Genomic DNA, 24,687 nt, shown 5'->3' on the forward strand with positions numbered 1-24,687 from the left:
CGGGACCCGCCACCCGCAGTGTTTCTGTTCCATTGATGGGAAGCGATCGCGATTGAAAATAAAGTGGAATTAATAAAGCGTTTGGAAAGAGGTGAAACACCATCGGTCATTGGAAAAGCGTTAGGCTACAGTCAGTCAATAATCAGAACAATTTTAAAGGATAATGGATAAAGTGAGAATAATGGAGCATGTGAAAGGCCCTGCCCCGATGAAAGCTACAATTATTATTAAGCAACACAGTGGTTTAATTATTGGAATACATAAATTTCTTAAGTGTTTTATATGCATAGAAAAGTAACATATATACTATATACTAAGACAAACGTTTGACTAACTGACGCTAAATAATACCAGATGTACTTGTTCCGACTTACGTACAAATCCGACTAAAAGACGGACTCAGGAACGGAACTCGTACATAACCCGGGGACTGCCTGTACTTGTTTCTCATTGGCTATTTCATTTCCTTCAACATACTGTTCAATTAGCTCACTATACATGAGCCAGTTATCTGTGGAGCAAATGAACATGTCAATCTTTCCGATGTAGCCAGCCATTTCTGAGTTATTTGTATGATTATTATCACCTGGTACTCACTCTTGATGAACCCATGAACTCTTCCACTTTTTACCTTTTCTTAACTCGACTGTCTCTGCACATGCTGCACTGTTTCTTTTTTCCTTGACTGTTCTCTGCTGTGCTTTTCTTTTAACTTGAATGTCTCGCTGCACTTCAACAGTTCAGTAGCCATCTCGGGGTCATTTTTAAAATACCTCATCCCTACTGTATCTTCCAACATTAAACTAAAGGAGAACAAGAGAGCCGAGAGATGCAAGCTTAGTTTGTTCTTTAATTTAAATGAGGCGTGTACATATCATGTGGTATCATCGTGACATATGAAATTCACTTGTTCTTACATATAACCATAATTAATTGTATACAGAACAAAGATTGCTCATTCCAACAATATATTTACAAGATTTCTCAAATATTTCTGAAATATTAAATACACAATAACAACCTACCATTCCCACTCCATCAAAGCTTCAGTGGTCTCATTTCCAAGTGACTAGGATGTTTTTAGTCTTTTCAAAGTGCAGTTATAGGAGTGGGTATGATAATATATCCAACTCAACTATGCTGTATGATAAAAAGTAGCATTGCTACTGAATTTCCAGGCAAAAGTTGTCTTTCAAGAGGCCCAGTAAATCTAGGCAGCCACTTTGATATCTGTCTCTGATTGCAGAACTCGCTAAACTTTAGAGATCCCATTTTACATTGCAGAATATTTCAAAACATCCTGAACAACAGGAGAAGTATGAAAAAGCTAAGTATGGGAAAGCTAGCTTCCAAGGTTGAGATCCTGCATCAGATGATGTGTGACCTGCCGAGTTCCTGCAGCTCTGTTTAATTTGGTCAAAATCTGCAATCTTGTATCTCAACATTTTTGATGTACTTTTCATAACCAATATTTCCAGTTGACATCTATCAGTCCATCAAGCTCTACACTATAGCAATTTTCTCCTTCACTCACCCCAGCAAGAGTAAATTGGAGAATGAAACTTACTTAGTATTTCCTCTCACAGGACATTATATAACTGATCTTTTCAAATACCAAACAAGCAGAATTTAAAGGTACCATATTTGTATTGCATATTATATTTGTATTTGTAAGCAAAAAAGTGTCACCTGGTACTTGGAAATCGGAATCCCCAACAGATAAAGATTCCTAAGTGCATTTGTACAGATCTGCATTTGCAGTATTGTGTACAGTTTTGCTCTTGATGCACCATCAATAACTCTCGGAGACGGGAGGCAAATGGCAGGCTTTTATTAGCTGCAAGAAACCACCACACAACATCCTGGAGACTGAGGGAGGAGCAGTGCCTCCAACCGCCTTTATACAGGGGTCCGTGGGAGGAGCCACAGGAGCAGTCATCAGAGGGGCGTGTCCAGACAGGTATATGTAGTTCACCACAGCTCTCCTTGCCCAGAGAGGGGAAATACTTTCTGTAGAGAGAGTAGAGGACAGATTCACTATTTTTGTTTTAGAGATTGGGGAGATTGTTGGGTGAGGGAGATGTGGAGTCAAATGTTGTGTGAGCTAAAATTGAGTGGACCAGGACTGTACTCTCTGAAATTTAGAGAAGTGAGAAGAGATCTAGAAAGATAGAAAACCTACAGCACAATGCAGGCCCTTTGGCCCACAAAGTTGTGCCCAACATGTCCCTACCTTAGAAATTACTAGGCCTACCTATAGCCCTCTATTTTACTAAGCTCCATGTACCTATCTAAAAGCCTCTTAAAAGACCCTATCATATCTGCCTCCACCACTGTGGCTGGCAGCCCATTCTACACACTCACCCCTCTCTGACTAAAAAACTTACCCCTGACATCTTCTCTGTACCTACTCCCCAGCACCTTAAACTTGTGTCCTCTTGTGGCAACCATTTCAGCCCTGGGAAAAAGCCTCTGACTATCCACACCATCAATACCTCTCATGATCTTGTACACCTCTATCAGGTCACCTCTCAACCTCTTTAGTTCCATGGAGAAAAGGCCGAGTTCACTCAACCTATTTTCATAAGGCATGCTCCCCGATCCAGGCAGCATCCTTGTTGCCTCCTCTGCACCCTTTCTATGGTTTCCATGTCCTTCCTGTAGTGAGGTGACCAGAACTGAGCACAGTACTCCAAGTGGGGTCTGACCAGGGTCCTATATAGCTGCAATATTACCCCTTGACTCCTAAATTCAATTCCACGATTGATGAAGGCCAATACACCGTACACCTTCTTAACCACAGAGTCAACCTGCACAGCTGCTTTGAGCGTCCTATGGACTCGGACCCCAAGATCCCTCTGATCCTCCACACTGCCAAGAGTCTTACCATTAATACCATATTCCGCCATCATATTTGACCTACCAAAATGTACCACTTCTCACTTATCTGGGTTGAACTCCATCTGCCACTTCTCAGCCCAGTTTTGCATCCTATCGATGTCCCGCTGTAACCTCTGACAGCCCTCCCCACCATCCACAACACCCCCAACCTTTGTGTCATCAGCAAACTTACTAACCCATCCCTCCACTTCCTCATCCAGGTCATTTATAAAAATCACAAAGATCTCACCAAGACTTACACTGTTTGACAAGCCAGATGCAGGGAGGATGTTTCTCCTGGCTGAGGACACGAGGACCAGGGCTCCCACTTCAGAATAAGCCACATGCTATTTAGGACTGAGAGGAGAAATTTCCTCCCTTAAGGCATGATGAATCCTGGGAATTCTTTGATTTAATGAGCTTATCCATTGGGTTCATCAAAATAAGTATTTTTAAAGGAATGTGGGGAAAGGGCAGGGTGGTGCTGAGGAGAATGATTACTCGTGACTTTAATGCATGGTAGAGCAGGTCCAAAAAGCCGGATGGCCTACTCCTGCTCCTCCTCCTCACAGCTTTCTCTTACAATTGTAGAGCGCAGAACCACTCCCCGGTGAGAGCTGCCAGGATTGTAATACCACCCAGCGTCTCTCATGCTCTGCAGACACAGATCAATGAGTTCCTCAGTGGGTTCGGTGGCGAACGGGAGAAGCCTGATAAGCACGCTGCGGCAGAAGAGGTCCAAGCCCTGACACCACCCAAGCTGAATGCAGAAGTGCGGACTGACGGTGCCACTGCGTCAACCTCGAACCAGCCTGTCACCAAGCCAGCCATCTCAGTCACGGACGGTGCAGGGGGAAACCAAGCAGCACAGGAAAGCTCCCCCGATGGGTCCGAGTTCTATGCTCCGGACGGATTGCCCAGAACCATGCACACCATGCCCAGTTTCCTTGAGGCCTTCGCTGAAGCGAGGAAAGCACGATACATTAGACACCGAAACAAACCCGACAGTGAGAAGGAACTGCCGATCAGTGAAATCTTCAGAAAATGCAATGGGCCCATCCAACGCGTCACAGAGAAGGAAGCAACAACTGTCAGGGACAACAGCTCCATGGGAGCAAATTCAAATTAAACGAATATTGCAGAATTGGACTGAAAAATTAGAGAAAATAGTTGCCACACTTGTTACATCCACCTTGGATAATATTTGCCCCAGATGGACAGATTTGACTCCTACCATTGTGCCAGAGCCAACGTCTCTTGTGCCCTCTGACACTGGTCCCAACAGAGCTTGCGGGGTTAGTGGGAGCTCACCTTGAGACAGGCAAGCTCACTTCATACATATTGCCCCCATTTTATTCCACTGAATAGAAAGTGACTGATGCTCTCCCCAATCCCAGGACTGATTAATTGAACCCCAGCAATGGGATAGAAAACAAGAGGAAAATGAAGTTCTGAAGCCTGAACTGAGCATGGCCTTTGTGGAGCATGTAGTCTCTCAGCCTATTGAGTGTTTAAGTCTCCTTTTCATTGCCAAGTCCCTAACCAAGTCCTGGCTGCGGAGTTCTTGCCCTACGTCTAAGATCCCTGCTGCTAATAGATATCTTTCACAAACTTTAACATCAAATCTCCAGCTATCCAGAGACAAGAAAAACTCCAGATGCTGGAAATCCAAGCAACACATACACAAAATGCTGGAGAAACTCAGCAGGCCAGGCAGCATCAATGGAAGAGAGAACAGTTGACAGTCGGGCTGAAACCCTTCAGCAGGACACACTAATTAATCAGGAGTCCTGACGAAGGGTCTCGGCCCAAAACATCAACTGTTTACTCCTTTCCATAGATGCTGCTTGGCCAGCTGAGTTCCTCCAACACTGTGTGCGTGTGCATGTGTGTCCACCTGTTCAGCTGGTTTCCTCCCGGTCTTTATGGACAAAAGCATTCCTCTGATTTTGAGCTCTAGCATTTAGATTATATCTCCTATCTCTGACCGCTGTGTGGTTTCAACCCTATCATAACTTGTTTTCATTTTAAACAACTCAGAAAACCCCTCCTGGTATTCAACTGAAAACACAAGAACAGTTTCGTGTAACAATACTTGCGACAGGAACAAATGCAAGTTGATTCAACCATGTGGAATCCATTATTACATTCAGTAAGTCAGAAAAGCAAACTTAGCCCAGGGTTATTCTGCTCTGTACCTTGCTCAAAGACAGTGTACTTTCTTTGAATATATTGCACGAACCTTCAGCTTTTTATGGGTTGAGAGGAAAGAATCATAGTTGACAGTGCATGTAAATATGTTTAAAAACATAAAGGTGTAACTGAGCACAAATACACTAAGATTCTGCTGCACACTTGGCACAGACTCTGGGTTTCCCAATGTGTCTCACGGCCCCATGGGTGGAGGTTGGTTGCTGGAATATTATATCAGCCTTAGGCGTACCCGCCAGCAGACAGTTAGGCTCAATTTTCTTTACTGAGTTATAGATATGAGTCAAAAACTGCAGATGCTGGAAAACTGAAATGACGGGAAATGGTGGAAACACTCAAAAAGTCATTCAGGAAATTAGTAGGAAACCTGCTACGGCGGCAACACATTCATAAATAGAATTGGCCCAGATTTTCTGCACTGGTCTTTCATCTGTAACACCCTGCAATGAAGAGTTGTCTTTTGAGTTACAAACTCCACAATTTGCTGGACCTTTTGTGCCATGTCAGTGTCCTCACTTCGAAAGCAGCAACTCCACCTTCAAAATTCTTTGAACTTCATGAAGTAGCTGCTTGGCACATTCATTTCCGATTACTTCATCACTGACGGAGCTGGAATGTGCTAACAAATTATTTAATGCTTCCTGGATTGCAAGTCAACCTTTCCACCCCAGAAAGCAAACAACTGAAACTATGGAGTTTCATTTCCATGGAACTTGCCATTTAACTTCTTACTTAATCTGCAAAGGTATTCTTTCCTTTACATCCAATTTCCTTTTCATACTTCATTTGGTTTTCTATTTCCCAGTAAGTGGCCTTTCAGTTGCAGGAAAAATTAGGAGCAGCACCATTTTTTTTTTGTTGGCAAGGACTCAGCTGAATCTGAGTTCTAGCCCACTGATGTTAGCCTGCTGATCTGCAACTCCAGTGTTATCAGTTGCTTCTTGACCTTGGTGCTGTCTGAATAGATTTTGCACATTGTCCTTGTGACTGCTGAGTTATCCTCGGATGCTCCGGTCTCCTCCCACATTCCCAAGACGTACAGGTAAATTGGCCCTAGTGTGTGGATAAGTGTTGGAATCTAAGGCAGGAGTTCCTAACCTTATTTATACCATGGACCCCCACCATTAACTGAGCAGTCCGTGGATGCCAGGTGGGGAAGTCGGATTGGAATTTGGGGAGGATAAATGTGTTAGAGTAGGGTTAGTGATGAACTGAAAGAACTGTTTCCAATCGTCTGTAGACTGATGATTACTTACTTAATTTAGTAGACAGAAAGCCTCAACCGAAAATCCATGCCACGGTATTAAAACAGCTAAAATATATGGATGTAGTAATTAAGAGAGTTTGTATCAGGGCTTTGTAATTTATTGCTAATTTGCCACTTTGAACAGAAGCTTCACAAAGTGATTACATTTCCTTTATCTTACCTCAGATTAGTTCCTTCTGCCTCTGTTTGGTGATTGGTGCAGGCTTCAATGTCATAGTGGAAAATGGATGCTGAACATTCCTTTAAGTTATTCTATTCAGTGTTGGCAAAGTCAACTAATTACTGACAATTGAGGTCTATCTGAATTCAGATCATCATGTTGTGCAGCTACATTGAAATGAGAGGCCCAAGGTCAGATTCTAACAAAAGTCCCGATGCAAGACTGTACTGTAGATTTCAATATTTTTGGATTTTTCTTTTAAACCACTTGCAATGCGTCAGAAATTTCCCCATGTGCTGGTTCTTTTGACACTATCTTTAAAGGTTTATTTGTTAAAAATATCTCTCAGCAGAGCAATTTGACCAGGGTGGAGTCGCAATCTCCTTCAACCCGCCAACTGTATGTAAACACACCCAAATTCTGAAAATAATTTATTAAAAGGCAAATTACAAGGATAAATTTCAATTAGCATGATTTTAGAAACTTGCTCTGCCAGATTATTGCTCATGAAATTAAGTTCAAAGTCATCAGCTCTGAGGTAGAGACAGTGCAAAAGTAATACAGTTTGAATAAATAACGTAGTTAATTTACAGAACCCATATATATAGAATTAATCCACATCTTGGGAATAAGTTCACCAAGCTGAGTGAGGAATTGCAGGCATCAAGATATGTTTGCAACACACACAAGATGTTGCAGGAAAGATACCTTTGATACCTTTGTTTAATTTGAAACGCATTTAGAATCAGAATCAGGTTTATTATCACTGACATGTGTCGTGAAATTTGTTAACTTAGCAGCAGCAGTTCAATGTAATACAGGTTCAATACAACTCATTACCACGTTTTCACATGGTGCGACTTACATTATGTTCCATTTAAAAATTTTTATTTAGAGATACAGCGTAAAACAGGTCCTTTCAACCCAACGAGTCTGCAGCAACCGAATGCATCCACCCTACCAATTAACCTACTAGCCCATACATCTTTAGACTGTGGGAGGAGACCAGAGCCTGCAGAGGAAACCCACATGATCACAAGGAGAACATACAAACTCCTTATAGACGGCATCGGAACTGAGCCCAGGTCACTGGCACTGTAATACTGCTACTCTGACCACTACGCTACTGTGCTGCTCCAAACTGGTTGAACTAGTTAAACTATTCACAACATTTTGCTAAAACCCTTTTAAAAATTAATGGGTGTAAAAAAGATGGGCTGTACAGTATTTTTTTTAGGAATGTCTCCAACCAATCGCAAAGTGTTTTACAATCAAAGAGGAGGAGTCACTATACTAAAGTTAGGAAATATAGAAGCCGTTTGATGTATAGTAAGTTTTCATATACGACGGTGAGTTAAACAACCAGAAATTTATTTTTATTGTTATGCTCGCTGTGGGACAAATATTGACTGTGACACCAGGAAGAACTCTCCTTGAAACTACTGTCATCAGATTTTTATATCAACCTAAGTTCTTTTATAATGAGTGGAGATTTTATGCTCCATATTACAGAAGTGGGACATGAACTATCTAGCCAGAGATGAGATTCCTGTCATTCAATAACCTTTGGCTTTGCCAGTGATGTCCATCGCCAACTGGCATGGAGTGGCACTGGTACTCACCACCATAAGGGTGATCTGAGATTTAGACCTGCTAGCCAAGAGCAGCAACCAGGTATTTCCAAGTCCATCAGGTATGCAGCTTGGAGGGGAACTTCCAGGTGATACTTTGCTGTGAACCTCACAAATGAGTCACAGTTAGTAAATTAGATTGTATTAGAATCCTGAATCCTTTCATTCTGTATAAAATTGCACAGTAAGTCATTATGAAAAGCACTAGTAGCTCAGAATATGCATTGTCCATTTCCTAAGACCTTATCATTAAAAACAGGAGCCCTCACTTGACCTTCTCCTCCTCAGCTGTCAGTATTTGAAGCAAATGCAGTATAACTTCAGCTTATTCAACTTGGCCTATAAGATTGGTTCATTTACTGCAATTGCTACTCGGAATAGGACTAGTCTGTAATTCCCGTGACAATGGTGAAGTAGATTGCCTTGAATTTTATATTTTATCTCTTTCTAGTTTAATGAAAATTATACTTCAATTAATCATCAAGGATTTTACAGCTTTTTGCTGAACACTGCAGTAATTGATTACAGACGTGCAACTAGAAATCCATGGGGAAAGACTTTAGCTTGAAATTAGATAGAATTTTGTCTTTGGCCACAGACATTGCAGAAACATCTCTGGGCCCAAAACTTTGGTTGAATATTTACTTTGAATCAGACTGTGCCACAGGAAGGACAGCGCAGCTAGTGGCGCAGTCTGATGACTGAATGGCTGAAAGTCGAGAGGCTATTAAAGCTCAAATGGGTTTAAAGGAGGAGCTGTTGTGAGCTGACAGAAACCAACCTGACCTGGAGTCTTGCTGCCATCTAAAGATACATCCTGGGCTCCAGTCAGACTGAGTGCACCATTGCAGATAAAATACTACAGAAGTCTTCTTAAAAGATACTTGCAAAGGATAAAGCTTCTGCTTGGTATCAGTCAATATTCACATATGGAATGGAGATATAAGAGACTGCAGATGCTGGAATATGGAGCAGTAGATGAGTTGCTGGAGGAACTCAGTAGGTCGGGCAGTATCCGTGAAGGGAAATAGATGGTTGAAGTTTCTTATCAAACCTTTAATCTGGACTGGTTTTAGCAGACCAGATGAAGCATTTCAACCAGGAACAATGATCGCACGACTGCTGTCAAGTTGTCATTCTGACTTGTTGGAGTACAGGTACTCCTCTTCCTTCACTATAAGTCACTGAATTAATATGGCCATGGTCAACACTGCCCTTAACATTAGATCTGCTTCAGTGTCAAGGGCAGAGATGATCGTGGTCATATTAATTCAGCACAGTATCACGGAGGGGGAGGGGATGATGAAGGGGCTCAGAGCCATGGTGATGGAGTCTGCTAATGGTTCAGTCATTGCATTACGAGAGTGGTACCCCGATGCCAGAATAACAATGGTGAATTCATTCAGCTTCACACATTTAGTAAATTCACATTAATAATCTGGAAAATTTAAGAAACAGCTAATCTTAAAAACTATTAGATTATCATAAAATTCCACTCAATGCATTAATATTCCTCAAAGGCAAATATCTAGCATCCTTACCTGGTTCATTATATCTGTGATCAGAAAAGACCCACAGAAATATAATTGATTCCTGTTTGTGATCTGAAATGACCCACAAAGACGCTGTCAAGAACATGTAGGGATGTGCAATAAACGCTGGCCTTGCTGATGATTCCCAGACCCCGAAAAATAATGAGAAAGAAATATTTCAATGAGTATTACAACACAAAGGATCTCAAAAGTTTCCAGCACAAATAACAACTTATGTTAACCATGCTACATATTATTTGCAAATTATTAAAAGGACCACCAAATCTTTACCAGTTCAGTGAAAATCCTGGCTTAATGGTTCCCATTTATTTAGCATGTTTAGCGCAGTGAAACACAACACTCCTTTCACAGAGACTGATTGGTGAAGACTGAGATTTAGGGCATTTTTTACGCTTGATGAATTACTTTTGTCACAGTTAAAATGCCAACGTACTTAAGCTCTCACACATAGCAAGTCGGAACAGCGATCAAGTAATCAGGTAAGCATGCTGCTCTTTGACCCAGTATCATGGAAATTTAAACATCCTTGTGAAAAGGCAAGGCATCAGATTAAGAGACATGAAGGAGAGGAAAAGTAAGCTGACTGTTGAGGCTTTTCAAGGCAAAGAGAGGAACTCCATTTAAGAGGAATATACAGCCCAAGTTCCAGAGTGTGAAGCTGAGGTGACTGAAGGTATAAAAGTATGAAGGAGTAAACAAGATGTTCAAAACCAGAGCAGCAGTGAACACAGTTCACAAGGTGCAGTTCTGCTCTGTATCAGTGAAGCATAATCATTCTTTGCCCATGTCACTTCAGATAAGAAAGAAAATCAAACATTTAATTCCTGCTTTGATTTTCTTTCTTATGAAATGTGAATTTTCCTTCCATCACAGAAGTGATTAGGAACAACATTTAAGTTCAAGTTACTTAGCCACTCTAATGTTATTAACCAGAAATATAATGTTGTAATGAATAACAATATGTGTTGGAAACACTCTGCAAGTTAGGCAGCATGTGTGGAAAGGCAAACAGAGTTATCAATTTGACTTTTTAATCAGTTTATCAGTTTGAAAGTTTAACTTTGTTTCTCTCCACAGGTACTGCGTGACCCATTGAGTATTTTCAGCATTTTCTGTTTTTCTTTGAGATTTCCCACATGTGCAGTTTTTTTTGTATTTTTGCAAAGACTGCGGCACATACATAGAATAAAGAGCGAGGAGTATAAAAGTAAAGGAAGAGGTAATACTGGGTCTCAGAGAACATTATGGTAGATAAATCCCCAGGTCCTACTGGGATATACCCCAGATTATTGAAAGAAGAAAGAGAAGAGATTGCTGCAGTCTTGATCAATATCTTCATGTCCTCTCTAGCCACATGCCAAGTCCTGGAGGACTGATGAGTAGCTGAAGTTTTTCCATTATTCAAGAAGAGAAGCAGGGATAATCCTGGAAACTACAGACCAGTAAATCTCATGTCAGTGGTAGGGAAGTTACTGGAAAGAATTCTTAGGAATAGGATTTATGAGCATTTGGAAAACCCCGCCCTAATTAGGGATAACCAGCATGGCTTTGTGCAGGACAACTCGAGTCTTACTAACTTGATTGAGTTTTTGATGTGACGAGGGTGATTGAGGAAGGTAGAGCTGTGGATGTTGTCTACATGGATTTTAGTAAGGCATTCGGCAAGGTCCCTCTAGGAGGCTCATCCAGAAGATTAAGATGCATGGGATCCATGGCTGTTTGGATTCAGAACTGGCCTACCCATAGAAGATAAATGGTAGTGGTTAAATAGATTTATTCTAGCTGGATGTCTGGGATTAGTGGCATTCCACAGGGAGCTCTGCTGTTTGTGATCTTCATCAATGACCTGAATGAAAATGTAGATGGATGGGTTAGTAAGTTTGCAGCTGATATGAAGTTTGGTGGTGTTGTGGATTGCATAGAAGTCTGGCAAAGAATACAGAGGAATAGAGATCAGTTGCAGATATGGGTGGAGAAATGGTAAATGGAGTTTAATCCAGACAAATGAGAGGTTTTGTACCTTGGTGGGTCAAACGTAAGGAGACAGTACACCTTTTGGGGCAGGCCCTTAATAGTATTGATGAGCAGAAGGATGTTGAGGACTTGGAGAGGGTGCAGAGGAGGTTTACCAGGATGCTGCCTGGATCAGCTGAGGGGAGGTCTGATAGAGGCTAATAAAATTATGAGAGGCATAGATAGAGTAGACAGATAGTATTTTTTTTCCCAGGTTTGAAATACCTAATACCAGAGGGCATGTGTTTAAGCCGAGGGGGGCAAGTTCAAAGGGGATGTGAGGGGCAAGTTTTTACACAAGCATGTGGATGCCTGGAATGCGCTGCCTGGGATGGTGGGAGAGGAAAATAAGTTAGGGACTTTTAAGAGACACATGGCACATGAATATGAGGAAAATGGAGGGATGTGCACATTGTGTTGGCAGAAAGGATTAGTTTAGTTGCCATTGAGTACTAATTGAATTGATTCAGCACAACATAAGGGCCTGTTCCTGTGCTGTACCCTTCCACAGTGTATTCTGTGTTCTGTAGGAGTGTTGGGTGTGATCCAGAGGTTGATCAGTGCTGCATTGCAGTCACATTCTGGCAATCCCTCTAACAGCTGCTGTGCAACACGTGACCTCAGCAAGCCATGCCCAATCCAAATCTAATTTAGAGTTTGTTTCTTACATGTTGATTCTTGCTGAAGCTCAAAATCAAGCTTTATTGTTGTGTGGAATTTCGATATTCATTCAGGATGGTGATTTCATTCCATGCTTTCTTCCTGCAAGGACTTGTACGTGCACCCCCACACGTTAAGTGGAGGCCTGGAGAAGAATTGGGTCTTTCTTTGTGGATGGCGAGGTCTGCGTTGTGCAGACAGACATGAATGTATTAAAATCTGTGGATTACTGATAACATGGTATAGCATATTTCGCTGTCATCTTCACACTCTCTCCCCACCAACACTATACCTGATTCCAAACATCCTGAAGTCTGCTCTGAAAGCAGCGTTACAACAGGAGGAGGAAATCATAACCGAAGGGGATTCACAGTATAACTTCCATGAGTTTAAATACACAAGTGGTGTTACTATAGATATTACTAATTGATAAAATGTAGCTTTGAATATTTTTCCTTAATTTAGCATTAATGTTAATGAAAATATCTGAAAAAAATAGACATTGCAATGCCTTTAGTTGAATATATAAACCTTCATTGAGTGAATTTAGTCAGTCCCTACTACAGGTCTAGGACAAAGTGCACTTACCATATGAAGCTTTCAAAACAATTGCCAATGTCAAGTATGTAACTCTTCAGATAATAACACCAAAAGTAATGTATGCATTAAATTGCAGCGGGAGAACTACATTCAGTTTTTTACAACAGGCCCCAGAGAGGATGTCTATGTAGTAGAGAGCTATCTAAAACAATGCACACTAGCATCTTGCTTGCCAATCAGCTCCGATTTGTCATACTGCTCAAGTCTTCCAGTTGGAGCAGTCAGAGGTGCTACCCGACTGTACTTCCAAAGTAAAGACATTTGTTGAGGCAGAAAGGTGTTTGCCTTCTCCATCTTTGTGTTCAGCAGTGACGGGGATCTGACATGAAAAGCAACCCTCTCCTGGTGCTTACCATAGCAATGAGTTCAGTTCTGTGTGAAGAGGCTGACTTCCTGAGAGGGCTGACGTGGTCGGGCCGGGGCAAACAGTGCAGGCACTCGGCACCAAGGTGCAGGGTTTAGGACAGAGCCTATGAGTTCACGCCCTTGCTAGGTGTGGTGCGGTGCATGTCCCATATCCTACGGTCCTTCATCTCCTCCCAGAGGATGCTGTAAGAGCTGCTGGCTCACCGTGTCTTTTTGCTTAGTAGCAGCATAATGGAGATTTCGTCATGGTAACAAGGTCAAGGGTTTTGTTACCATGTGGTTTATGAGGACATGATTCACTAATGGTTTTCACCTGAAGCAGTATGAAGGGCAGAAGGTCCACTGAATACTATTATTAGTTTTTCAAAGTTAATGCTCTAACGACCTTTTTTAGTACTGACTCCATTAGTGGTTGTGTGTATTAGGAATCCGTCCCAAGAGCTGTGAAAGATACATGTAGAATCTTTTAATGTACTTTAAAACAGAGTTATACAAACCATCAGAAAGGACATTTGTAATCTCTCTAGTATTCTATATTTGCCTGATCTCATTTCATCATACACTGTCGCAAATAATGTGCTCATTTTATTTTACCATTATGACTGGAAGGTAATATTTTTATTTTAATGTGTGCTATTGGGCTAATATGAATATGCTGAGTCTATAAAATAAAAATGGAAAAAAATCTCATCTTTTTCAGTTGGGGAAATGGAGACGAATCCAGCATAATTCTACTTCTTAAAGTTTCTTTAATTAATTATAGAACAAAACATGATGCTGGCTTCTTGTCACCACAAGGTAGAATGTATTGAATAAAATATGGCGTGCAAATGTGTAAGTGTGTGTGATTTCAACACTTCCATCTGTTAGTCTTATGTAGAACAAGTAATTTAGGAAACAAAGTACACTTGGCGATTGTTGTAATGTGAACAAAGTCACTGGAGACACTCTGCTGGTAGATATAAAGTTGTCTTTTATTCAACAAAATGAGACACCACATGTATCATATTGAGACCCTTTCAGAGGAAGCGGCCTGCTCAACGCAATAGTACTTGACATTTTACATGCTGAAGATCAAAGGTCAATATATTTACTATGTGTCTACAATGCTTCCTTTGAATTACATATAACTTTCACACCTCCTTCTTCGCCCCCACACTCCAGACAACCAAAATGAATGTAAATCTGCATTGTTTGGTTTTTCGATTAACAGCTCTAGGATGCTATTTTCCGGAGCTGCATTTTAAATTTAACCTACAGACCATGTTCAGGTCTAAAGATTAGTGGTTGCAGTTGGGTTTTGCAGTTAAAACTTTGCGATTCACCTTCAGTCCGGAGTGTGCTCCAACATTGCTCAAATTGTCTTTTGTTGTCCCCTCCTTTTATCTTTCCTCTGCTGCCTTTTTACGCACAATTGTTTTTGCAATTTATGGAGTTTAATGACTTGCACCATACTGTTGCTGCAAAGCAACGTATTTCATGTCATTTGTCAGCGATGATAAATCTGATCCTGATCCTGACTCCTCCTCCACCCAAAGGATGTATTTTTACACATTGGAGAAATCATGTCTTTTAGTCAAGTAGCCTGTTTCACTCATATGGCAGGAGTGATGGGACACCTGTATCTAATCCGAGTTACTATGTGACTCTGAAACTACTGGATTGCCATAAAGCCCATCTGAACCACAAATGTCCTTACAGGAACCCATGACCAATCATGACCTTCTGAGATGTTGACTCTTAACTACTTCCACATATGAAGGATTAATGGAGGTGTTGCCAATGGTAATCAAACCTCTGTATATGGTTAGAATACTACTTCCCTCCTGGTTTCATAATACAGTTTTGGGACAAATTTCTCCTTGGAATTCACTTGATCGTCGCCATTCCTAGACAATTCACGATGGTCCTGAGCTTTTCAGTGAGGAAGTTTCTTTCTCAACCAGGACTGAATGGATGAGTGGGAACTGTTAAGAGAGATAGACCTGGGGGGCATCCAGTGTACATTTAGTTTGAAAATGGCACCAAGAGGCATTAGCTGCTCAAGTGCCAAGGATCATCGGATTAAACCACAGGCCCCCCCCCCCCTATTATTTTGCTCATTGCAAGGAAATCTCTACCAGTTATTAGAAGATCTTGGGAATCCCCTGGAGGATCAGAGGATAGCTAATTTTGTTCCACTGTTTAAGAAAGGCTCTGAGAATAAACCAGGAAATTATTGGCTGGCGAGCCTGACATCAGTAGTGGGAAAGTTATTGGAAGGTCAAGTCAAGTCACTTTTTATTATCATTTTGACCATAACTGCTGGTACAGTACACAGTAAAAATGAGACGTTTTTCAGGACCATGGTGCTACATGAAACAGTACAAAAACTAGACTGAACTACGTGAAAACAACACAAAAAAAAAACTACACTAGACTACAGATCTACACAGGACTGCATAAAGTGCACAAAACAGTGCAGGCATTACAATAAATAATAAACAAGACAGTAGGCACAGTAGAGAGCAGTAAGTTGGTGTCAGTCCAGTCTCTGGGTATTGAAGAATCTGATGGATTGGGGGAAGAAGCTATTACATAGTCTGGCCGTGAGAGCCCGAATGCTTCGGTGCCTTTTCCCAGATGGCAAGAGGGAGAAGAGATTGTATGAGGGGTGCGTGGGGTCCTTCATAATGTTGTTTGCTTTGCGGATGCAGCGTGTAGTGTAATGTCCGTAATGGCGGGAAGAGAGACCCCAGTGATCTTCTCAGCTGACCTCACTATCCGCTGCAGGGTCTTGCAATCCGAGATGGTGCAGTTTCCGAACCAGGCAATGATGCAGCTGCTCAGGATGCTCTCAATACAACCCCTGTAGAATGTGATGAGGATGGGGGGTGGGAGATGGACTTCCCTCAACCTTCGCAGAAAGTAGAGACACTGCTGGGCTTTCTTTGCTATGGAGCTGGTGTTGAGGGACCAGGTGAGATTCTCCGCCAGGTGAACACCAAGAAATTTGGTGCTCTTAATGATCTCCACTGAGAAGCCATCGATGTTCAGCGGGGAGTGATCGTTCCGTGCCCTCCTGAAGTCAACAACCATCTCTTTTGTTTTGTTCACATTCAGAGACAGGTTGTTGGCTCTGCACCAGTCCATTAGCCGCTGCACCTCCTCTCTGTATGCTGACTCGTCGTTCTTGCTGATGAGACCCACCATGGTGGTGTCATTGGCGAACTTGATGATATGGTTCTGAGCTGTGTGTTGTAGCACAGTTGTGGGTCAGCAGAGTGAACAGCGGTGGACTGAGCACGCAACCCTGGGGAGCCCCCGTGCTCAGTGTGATGGTGTTGGAGATGCTGCCTCCGATCCGGACTGACTGAGGTCTCCCAGTCAGGAAGTCTAGGATCCAGTTGCAGAGGGAGGTGTTCAGGCCCAGTAGGCTCAGCTTTCCAATCAGTTTCTGAGGGATGATTGTGTTGAATGCTGAACTGAAATCTATGAACAGCATCCGAACATATGTGTCTTTTTTGTCCAGGTGGGTTAGGGCCAGGTGGAGGGTGGTGGCAATGGCGTCATCTGTTGAGCGATTGGGACGGTACGCAAACTGCAGGGGGTCCAGTGAGGGCAGCATATAGACATAACAGAATGGGAATGGGACGTAAAATTAAAATGTGTGGCCACTGGGAGATCCTGCTTTCTCTGGCGGACAGAGGGTAGGTGAGGGGAAGGAGTGGTCTGATTTGGAATGTCTAATGAGTCCCCCAGCAAAGTGTGGCCAAAGAGCTATGGGAGAAGTATTTCATTTACTATGGCCTCCCCAGGAGGATACATAGTGATCAGGGACGGGATTTCGAGAGTAGGCTCATACATGAGTCACTGAGCATGCTTGGAGTCGAGAAGTTGATCCTCAGCCTGAGAGATTTAATCGGACCTTGCTAGACATGCTTGGAACCTTGGAAATCAGCAAGAAGAACAAGTGGAATCGACATATTGGACATCTGGTCCACTGCTACAACTGTACATGAAACAAAACTACCAGATTCTTGCCATATTATCTGATATTTGGGCACAAGGCGAGGTTGCCCATCGACCTTTGTTTTGGGACTAGCGAGGAAGACCTACCACTGAAGACTTAACTGAAGTAAGTGTCTGATATGAAAAGGGAGCTGAAAAAGGCTTATGAATTAGCTGAGGTCACGGCTGCCAAAGAAATAAGAATCAAGGAAATAAAAGGAGCTATAATCAAACATTTGGGTTCTCCCAACACAGGCTGGGAGACCGAGTCCTCGTAAGGAATTTAGGGCAACCTGGGAAGCATAAGTTGGCTGACTGCTGGGCACCTACGCTCTATGTAGTGGAGGGTCAGATACCAAATGTACCTGTTTTCTGGGTGAAACCAGAGAATGGGAAAGGGCCTATCGAGCTTCTCCATCAGAACTACCTTCTACCTCTGGAACAGTAGGTGCGGGTTGATCCAGAGCCCGACCTGGAGCCTACACCTAGTAAGAGGACTCTATGGTGACGCGGAGAGACTGAAGGACCAACAGCAGGAAAGATTAGACCGACCCCCGCCTCTGGATAGGATATGGACTCGGAGTATGAGGAAATGAGGGTGTGGTACATGCTGCCTTTTGCTAAATCCCCACTGATTGAGGAAGAGATTCCCAACCCTTCTCACGCTGAGGTAGGTGAAATCGGGGGGACTATCTGTGGACAGGCTGGGTTTCAGTGGGACCATGAAGGAGATGAAGTAGGGCTCAGCCAAGTGGCAGAGGGTTCCGCGTTGCAGGAGGGCACGAGTGATAGACCAGGGGAGGCCTCGCCACATAGACCAGAAGAATCCCAAGGAGTGTCGGAACCTGAAGAAGTAGATGAAGGGGTAAGGAGGTCTCAAAGAATCAGGAGACCCCCAGATAGATTGGCCTATGTCACACCAGGGGAACAGAGTGCTATGGCCATCCCCCTAATGAGATATGTCACTACCATTTACAAATGGATTGGAAGTTCTGACATCATGAATTTTCTTTGAAAATAGTGTTATTAATAATAGGGTGACAAATAATTTCAAAGACATGAGGACATGACTATATTGGTGGGGGGAGAGTGTAATGCCCTGGTCATATTTTTTTTACTGTTATGCTGTTCTGTATTTCACTTGGTGCTGTTCTGTGCAAGCTGCTTGTTTGGGTTACTGTTGAAGATAAGAGTTAGGAGAATTGTGTGCTATCCAATTAGGATGACTGGATTAAGGGGAGGTTTCTCTGGTGAGGGACACTAAGGTTGGGCTTGGGGCTTTTGTTAGAGAGAGATGAAGAGAGAAGACACCAGAGTGAAGAGGTTGTATACAACCCGGAGGGGGGCCATGATTCGACGAAGCCCAGGGTGCGATCGAAGGAGGATCGGTGAAGGTGGGCTCCAGCTTGTGCACGTTAAACTGTTTCATTAAAATGGACCCTTTTCTTTTTTTTGTTCTTTCTTTACTAACCCTTTAGTCAAATTAAGAATTATAAAGCTAAATCTTTTAATTCTGGTGTACTATCTGTTAATTCGTGGCAGTTATTTGTAACGCATCCACACAAACGGTGTTTTGGGATGGGCTCGCATCTCAATCTCACACGTTTGCTGGGGCTGGAGATTGAATTCCCTGTACCTATGCAGCCGACGGGACCAGAGTGTTTCATGGTTAACTGGATCAGCAAACTTGCAGATGGCACCATGATTTGGGGTGTGGTGGACAGGAGGATGACTATCAAAGCTTGCAGTGGGATCTGGGCTAGCTGGGAAAATGGGCTGAACAATGGCAGGTGGAATTTAATGCAGACAAGTGCGAGGTTTTGCACTTCGGTAGGACTAACCAGGGTAGGTCTTACACAGTGAGCATTAGGGTATTGAGGAATACAGTAGAACAGAGAGATCTGGGAATTTACAGTAGGACCAAAGTTTATTGAAAGTGGCATCACAGGTAGATAGGGTCGTAAAGAAAGCTCCTGGCACGTTGCAATTCATAGATAGAAGTATTGAGTACAGGAGTTGGAATGTTACGTTGAAGTTGTACAAGACGTTGGTGAGACCTAATTTGGAGTTTTGTGTGCTATTTTGATCACCTACCTACAAGAAAGATGTAAATAAGATTGAAAGAGTACAGAGAAAATTTATAAGGAGGTTGCCAGAACTAGAAGACAGTATTAAGGAAAGATTGAATAGGTTACAACTTTATTCCCTAGAATGTAGAAGGTCGAGGGGAGATTTGATAGAGGTATACAAAATTATGAGGAGTGTAGGTAGTGTAAATGCAAGCAGCTTTTTCCACTGAGGTCATGGGTTAAGGGTGAAAGGTGACTTAGAGGGCACTGGGAGTGTTGAACAAGCTGCCAGAGCAAGTGGTAGATGCTGGTTCAATTTCAACATTTAAAAAATGTTTGGATAGATACATGGATGAGAGGGCTATGGTCCAGGGGCCAATTGATTGCACTAGGCAGTGTAAATGGTTCATCATGGAATAGATGGACCAAAGGTCCTGTTTCTGTGCTGTAGTTTTCTATGACTCTGTCACTCTAAAGGAAATGTGCTAGAAGCCAGCACTACCTTGAGAAGGAGTGGAATTGGTCTCAGAGCACAATACAGGGAAAGAAGCAGCCTGTCTCATCACACCTTCTAAAAATGAGTCACTTGGTATGCCATTGTTGGCCAGCCAAATGACCTCATCATCCGAAAATCCATTTCATCCCAATAACCACACCCCCCCCCATAATGGCATCAACTCCACCCTCCAGTTGTGCAGTTCATAAGTGCCAATTTTAAATTAATCATCCACGAATTAGCTCTCAAAATAGATGAAGTGTCCTCTTGTTGCTATATTGGAACAAAAGGGAAAACTGCAAAGGCCAGAAGAGAACTTAGCAGGTAGTGAACTGAGAAAAGGATTGATACTATGATTATCATGATTTTGCTTTCACTACCAACAGACAAGTTAATGATAGTAAGTGTATCCTTCTGTGGCAAAATCCCTCTTTTTTTCAGCCTGATTGAATGTGTATTTTATTTAATATTGTCCCTGCTATCTGTATCACATCATCCCACACCACATTCTGTTCTTCATTTACTTACCAATTAACAAAACAAAGTTCATTTGAAGCTCCTGCATTAATGAGATTCATTAATTTGCTTGCTTCAGTGCTGAAGGTAAAAGAAAAATCTCATTTTATCAGCATCCTCACAATCCACGCCTCTATTCCTCTCTCGGACCGGCAGGGCTCTGCAGTAAGGTTTCCCCATCCTCACAATCCACGCCTCTATTCCTCTCTCGGACCGGCAGGGCTCTGCAGTAAGGTTTCCCAATCCTCACAATCCACGCCTCTATTCCTCTCTCAGACCGGCAGGGCTCTGCAGTAAGGTTTCCCCATCCTCACAATCCACGCCTCTATTCCTCTCTCAGACCGGCAGGGCTCTGCAGTAAGGTTTCCCCATCCTCACAATCCACGCCTCTATTCCTCTCTCGGACCGGCAGGGCTCTGCAGTAAGGTTTCCCCATCCTCACAATCCACGCCTCTATTCCTCTCTCGGACCGGCAGGGCTCTGCAGTAAGGTTTCCCCATCCTCACAATCCACGCCTCTATTCCTCTCTCAGACCGGCAGGGCTCTGCAGTAAGGTTTCCCCATCCTCACAATCCACGCCTCTATTCCTCTCTCAGACCGGCAGGGCTCTGCAGTAAGGTTTCCCCATCCTCACAATCCACGCCTCTATTCCTCTCTCGGACCGGCAGGGCTCTGCAGTAAGGTTTCCCCATCCTCACAATCCACGCCTCTATTCCTCTCTCAGACTGGCAGGGCTCTGCAGTAAGGTTTCCCCATCCTCACAATCCACGCCTCTATTCCTCTCTCAGACCGGCAGGGCTCTGCAGTAAGATTTCCCCATCCTCACAATCCACGCCTCTATTCCTCTCTCAGACCGGCAGGTCTCTGCAGTAAGGTTTCCCCGCCTCTTCATCCTCTCGAAATTTGCAAGCCCAAAAGCATCCTTTAGGGAACGGTGAAGACAAAAGGAGAAGGCAGATGCTGAAATCCCGGTATTTAAAGAAACAGACACTAGAAGGACTAGGTGAGACAAGCTGCATCTGCAGAGACAAAAGACGTAATTTGGCATTTCGGGTCAAGCCACTGAATTGAGAGGGATGGAAGTGAAGAGGATTGATTGATTGATTGCCAGTGGTACGAGGTGGGGGGTGTGGTTCTAGCAGGTGATAAGTGGAACCAGGTGGAGAGGGAGGGGATAATAGTCAGATGGAACCCAGAGGGATGAGATGAGGAAGGTGAACAAAAGAAAACTCAGTGGACAGGTGAGTGTGCTTCGACTGTGAGTTATCTTAAATTGGTAAGTTTCTCTTCCAATTCCTCTGAATTTTGCCAAATTAAAGGGTATCCGTGGGCTCCCATGTGGATCCTGACTACGCCTGTATTTTGTTAGCTGTCAGGAACAGTCCTTGTTCCAAGCCTATTCCAATATCTCACTCTTCCTCCCATCACCACTCCTCCAACTCTTCATCCACAACACCAGTGACAGCTTTGCTACTATCTCCCGAAGTCATGCAGAATTCTTCAATGTTGTCGCCTTTTCTATTAACTTCCCCTCTGTCTTCAAATTTGCCTGGACAATTTCTGACACTGCACTTTAGTTTCTAAATTCCTGCATCTCCACCTCAGATTCAGAATTGTTTATCACATGCACATGAAAACATGGAGTGAAATGCATCTATTGCATAACAACCAACACACTCAAGGATGTGCAGACTTGCTACTGAAAACCCACTATAAACCCATTGTCTCCCACAGCTACCTCAACTATACCTCCTCCTACCCTGCCTCCTTTTTCTCAGTTTCTCAGCTGTATCTGATCTCAGGCCGAGGCATTCTGCAGTGTTCTCCTTCAGGAAATGTGGCATTTCCTTTGCCATAGTTGATGGAGCTCCCACAAGCATTCCCTCCATGCCTGCTCTCACCTTCATCTCCCTAGACAGAACAGCAATGGGTGCTCTTCCTTGGCGCTCACCTCTCATCCCACCTGTTTCCACATCCAATGCACCGTCCTCCTACCTTTCTGCAAACTCTAACATGATCCCACCATCAGTAACATAACCCCCACCCCTTCAGCTTTCTTCAGGACCATTTTCTTCATGATCCCCTGGTTCACTCATTACTTCCACAACCCCCCTCCCTCCCATCCCTGGCAATTTCCTGTGAAACTGTAACACCTGCCCCTTGTCCTCTTCCCTCACCACTGTCCATGAACTTAATCAGCCCTTCCAAGCAAGGCAGAGGTTCACCTTTACCTTTTCTGTCTAGTCTATATCAGTTGGTGCTAACAATATGACCTCCTCTAAACAGGTAAAACCAGGATTTGATTAAGCAACCATTTTGCAGTGCACCTGTCCATCTTGAATGTTGTGTATTGAATATATCAGTAATGTTTGAGTAATATTCTAAATGTATTGTTTGATTAAACATTCATTGTTGTTTACATAATGCATTATGGGTTATTTGTAAAAGGATGTAAATGGAGTACATCATTACACTGCCACATAATACTTGTACGTGTCGCTAAAAGTAAAAACAAAGTCAGACTTGTATTCCCAGCCCCCTTCTTTTCTTTTCAATTATTTTTTATGTTTTGAAGTTACAGAACATAAGACTGAGCTTCAGCTGCATGTCAAGTTAACCCTCCAACTGACGGGTCCATCCTTACTACAGAGATGCCAAACACAATCTGGAAGAAACAGTGTCTCATGTTCTGCTTGTTTAGCTTACCACTCTAGAGCTTGAGGTTTTCATCTTCAGGCAACCCACAGCCCTGGTGCTCTCCGCACACGCACACTTACCTGTCCACCTGGTTTTCTCCTCTTTTTGTTCACCTTTCCGATCGCCTCCCTTCACCTGGCTCCATCTCCCTATTGCCTCCTCCTCATTGGATTTCACATAGCACCTACCAGCTTCTATTGCAGCCCGAGTCCACTTCCACAATTTACTGGCAATCTTCCCTTTTCCTGCTCAGTGCTCCTAGAAGAATCACCTTTGAAAGCCAAGCCAAAGACCAAAGCTCCATTTTTACACAGCCTGGGAGCAAATTATCATTCTACAATTGCTAAAATTCTGAAGTAAAAAAAGATCAGTGGAATTACTCAGTAGGGGGACATCTGTGCAAAGTGAAACAGTTAGATTCTGAGGTGTGTGATCAAGCACAGGGCAAATGAGGAAGAGCAAATATTTCCAATAATTTGATCAGTTTTTACCAATCCCGAGATCGAACTTTTTGGAAAAAAAACACCAGGGAATAACACAACTCATGAACAACCTTCTGAAAATGGCTCCTTTTGCAGAGAAGTGTTGTTTTATGGAATTTGTTGCCACTTAGTGGTAAAGACCAGGCAGTGCAAGATATCTTTTAATAAGCAAGTTAGGCACATAAACATTTGAACTGAGACAAATTTTATTTTGTTTCTGTTGTCTTGGCAACAATGGAAAAATATGCAAATGAGAGAAAGAAAACTCGCACAGGCAAAAAAAAAGATTTAAAGAATGTTTTTTTCTTGAAGAAGCAAGGCTTGCATTTGTATTGTGTTTTCACAACCTCAGTACAAAATCTTTACAACCATCGAGGTACTTTTCAACTGCAGTCACTATTGGTATGGAGGAAGAAGAGGAACAATTTACATCAGACTCCCACAAACAGTAGTTTGAAAATAAATACAAAACCATTCTTAATGCAACACACACAAAATGCTGGAGGAACTCAGCAGGTCAGGCAGCATCTATGAAAATGAATAAACAGTTGACATTTTGGGCCAAAACTCATAACCATATAACCATATAACAATTACAGCATGGAAACAGGCCATCTCGGCCCTTCGAGTCCGTGCCGAACGCTTACTCTCACCTAGTCCCACCGAACTGCACTCAGCCCATAACCCTCCATTCCTTTCCTGTCCATATACCTATTCAATTTTTTTTAATGACAATATCGAACCTGCCTCTACCACTTCTACTGGAAGCTTGTTCCACACAGCTACCACTCCCTGAGTAAAGAAGTTCCCCCTCGTGTTATAACTTCTGCCCCCTAACTCTCAACTCATGTCCTCTTGTTTGAATCTCCCCTACTCTCAATGGAAAAAGCCTATCCATGTCAACTCTATCTATTCCCCTCATAATTTTAAATACCTCTATCAAGTCCCCCCTCAACCTTCTACACTCCAAAGAATAAAGACCTAACTTGTTCAACCTTTCTCTGTAACTTAGGTGCTGAAACCCAGGTAACATTCTAGTAAATCTCCTCTGTACTCTCTCTATTTTGTTGACATCTTTTCTATAATTCGGTGACCA

At 42.8% G+C, this 24,687-nt stretch overlaps 1 protein-coding gene across 2 annotated transcripts in view; it reads left to right on the plus strand.

Moving 5' to 3' along the window:
• LOC140737236 (coiled-coil domain-containing protein 190) overlaps positions 1–14,163 on the plus strand; it is a 37,769-nt gene extending 23,606 nt beyond the window's left edge. For both annotated transcript variants that reach the window (XM_073063549.1, XM_073063548.1), the window contains one exon: positions 3,472–14,163. In XM_073063549.1, coding sequence (XP_072919650.1) covers positions 3,472–4,009 — 538 coding nt within the window. In that variant the 3' untranslated portion in view covers positions 4,010–14,163. The remainder of the gene's footprint in view (positions 1–3,471) is intronic.
• Positions 14,164–24,687: the final 10,524 nt, after the last annotated feature.

The sequence above is a fragment of the Hemitrygon akajei genome, chromosome 12, assembly GCF_048418815.1.
Source record: "Hemitrygon akajei chromosome 12, sHemAka1.3, whole genome shotgun sequence".
Classification (NCBI taxonomy): domain Eukaryota; kingdom Metazoa; phylum Chordata; class Chondrichthyes; order Myliobatiformes; family Dasyatidae; genus Hemitrygon; species Hemitrygon akajei.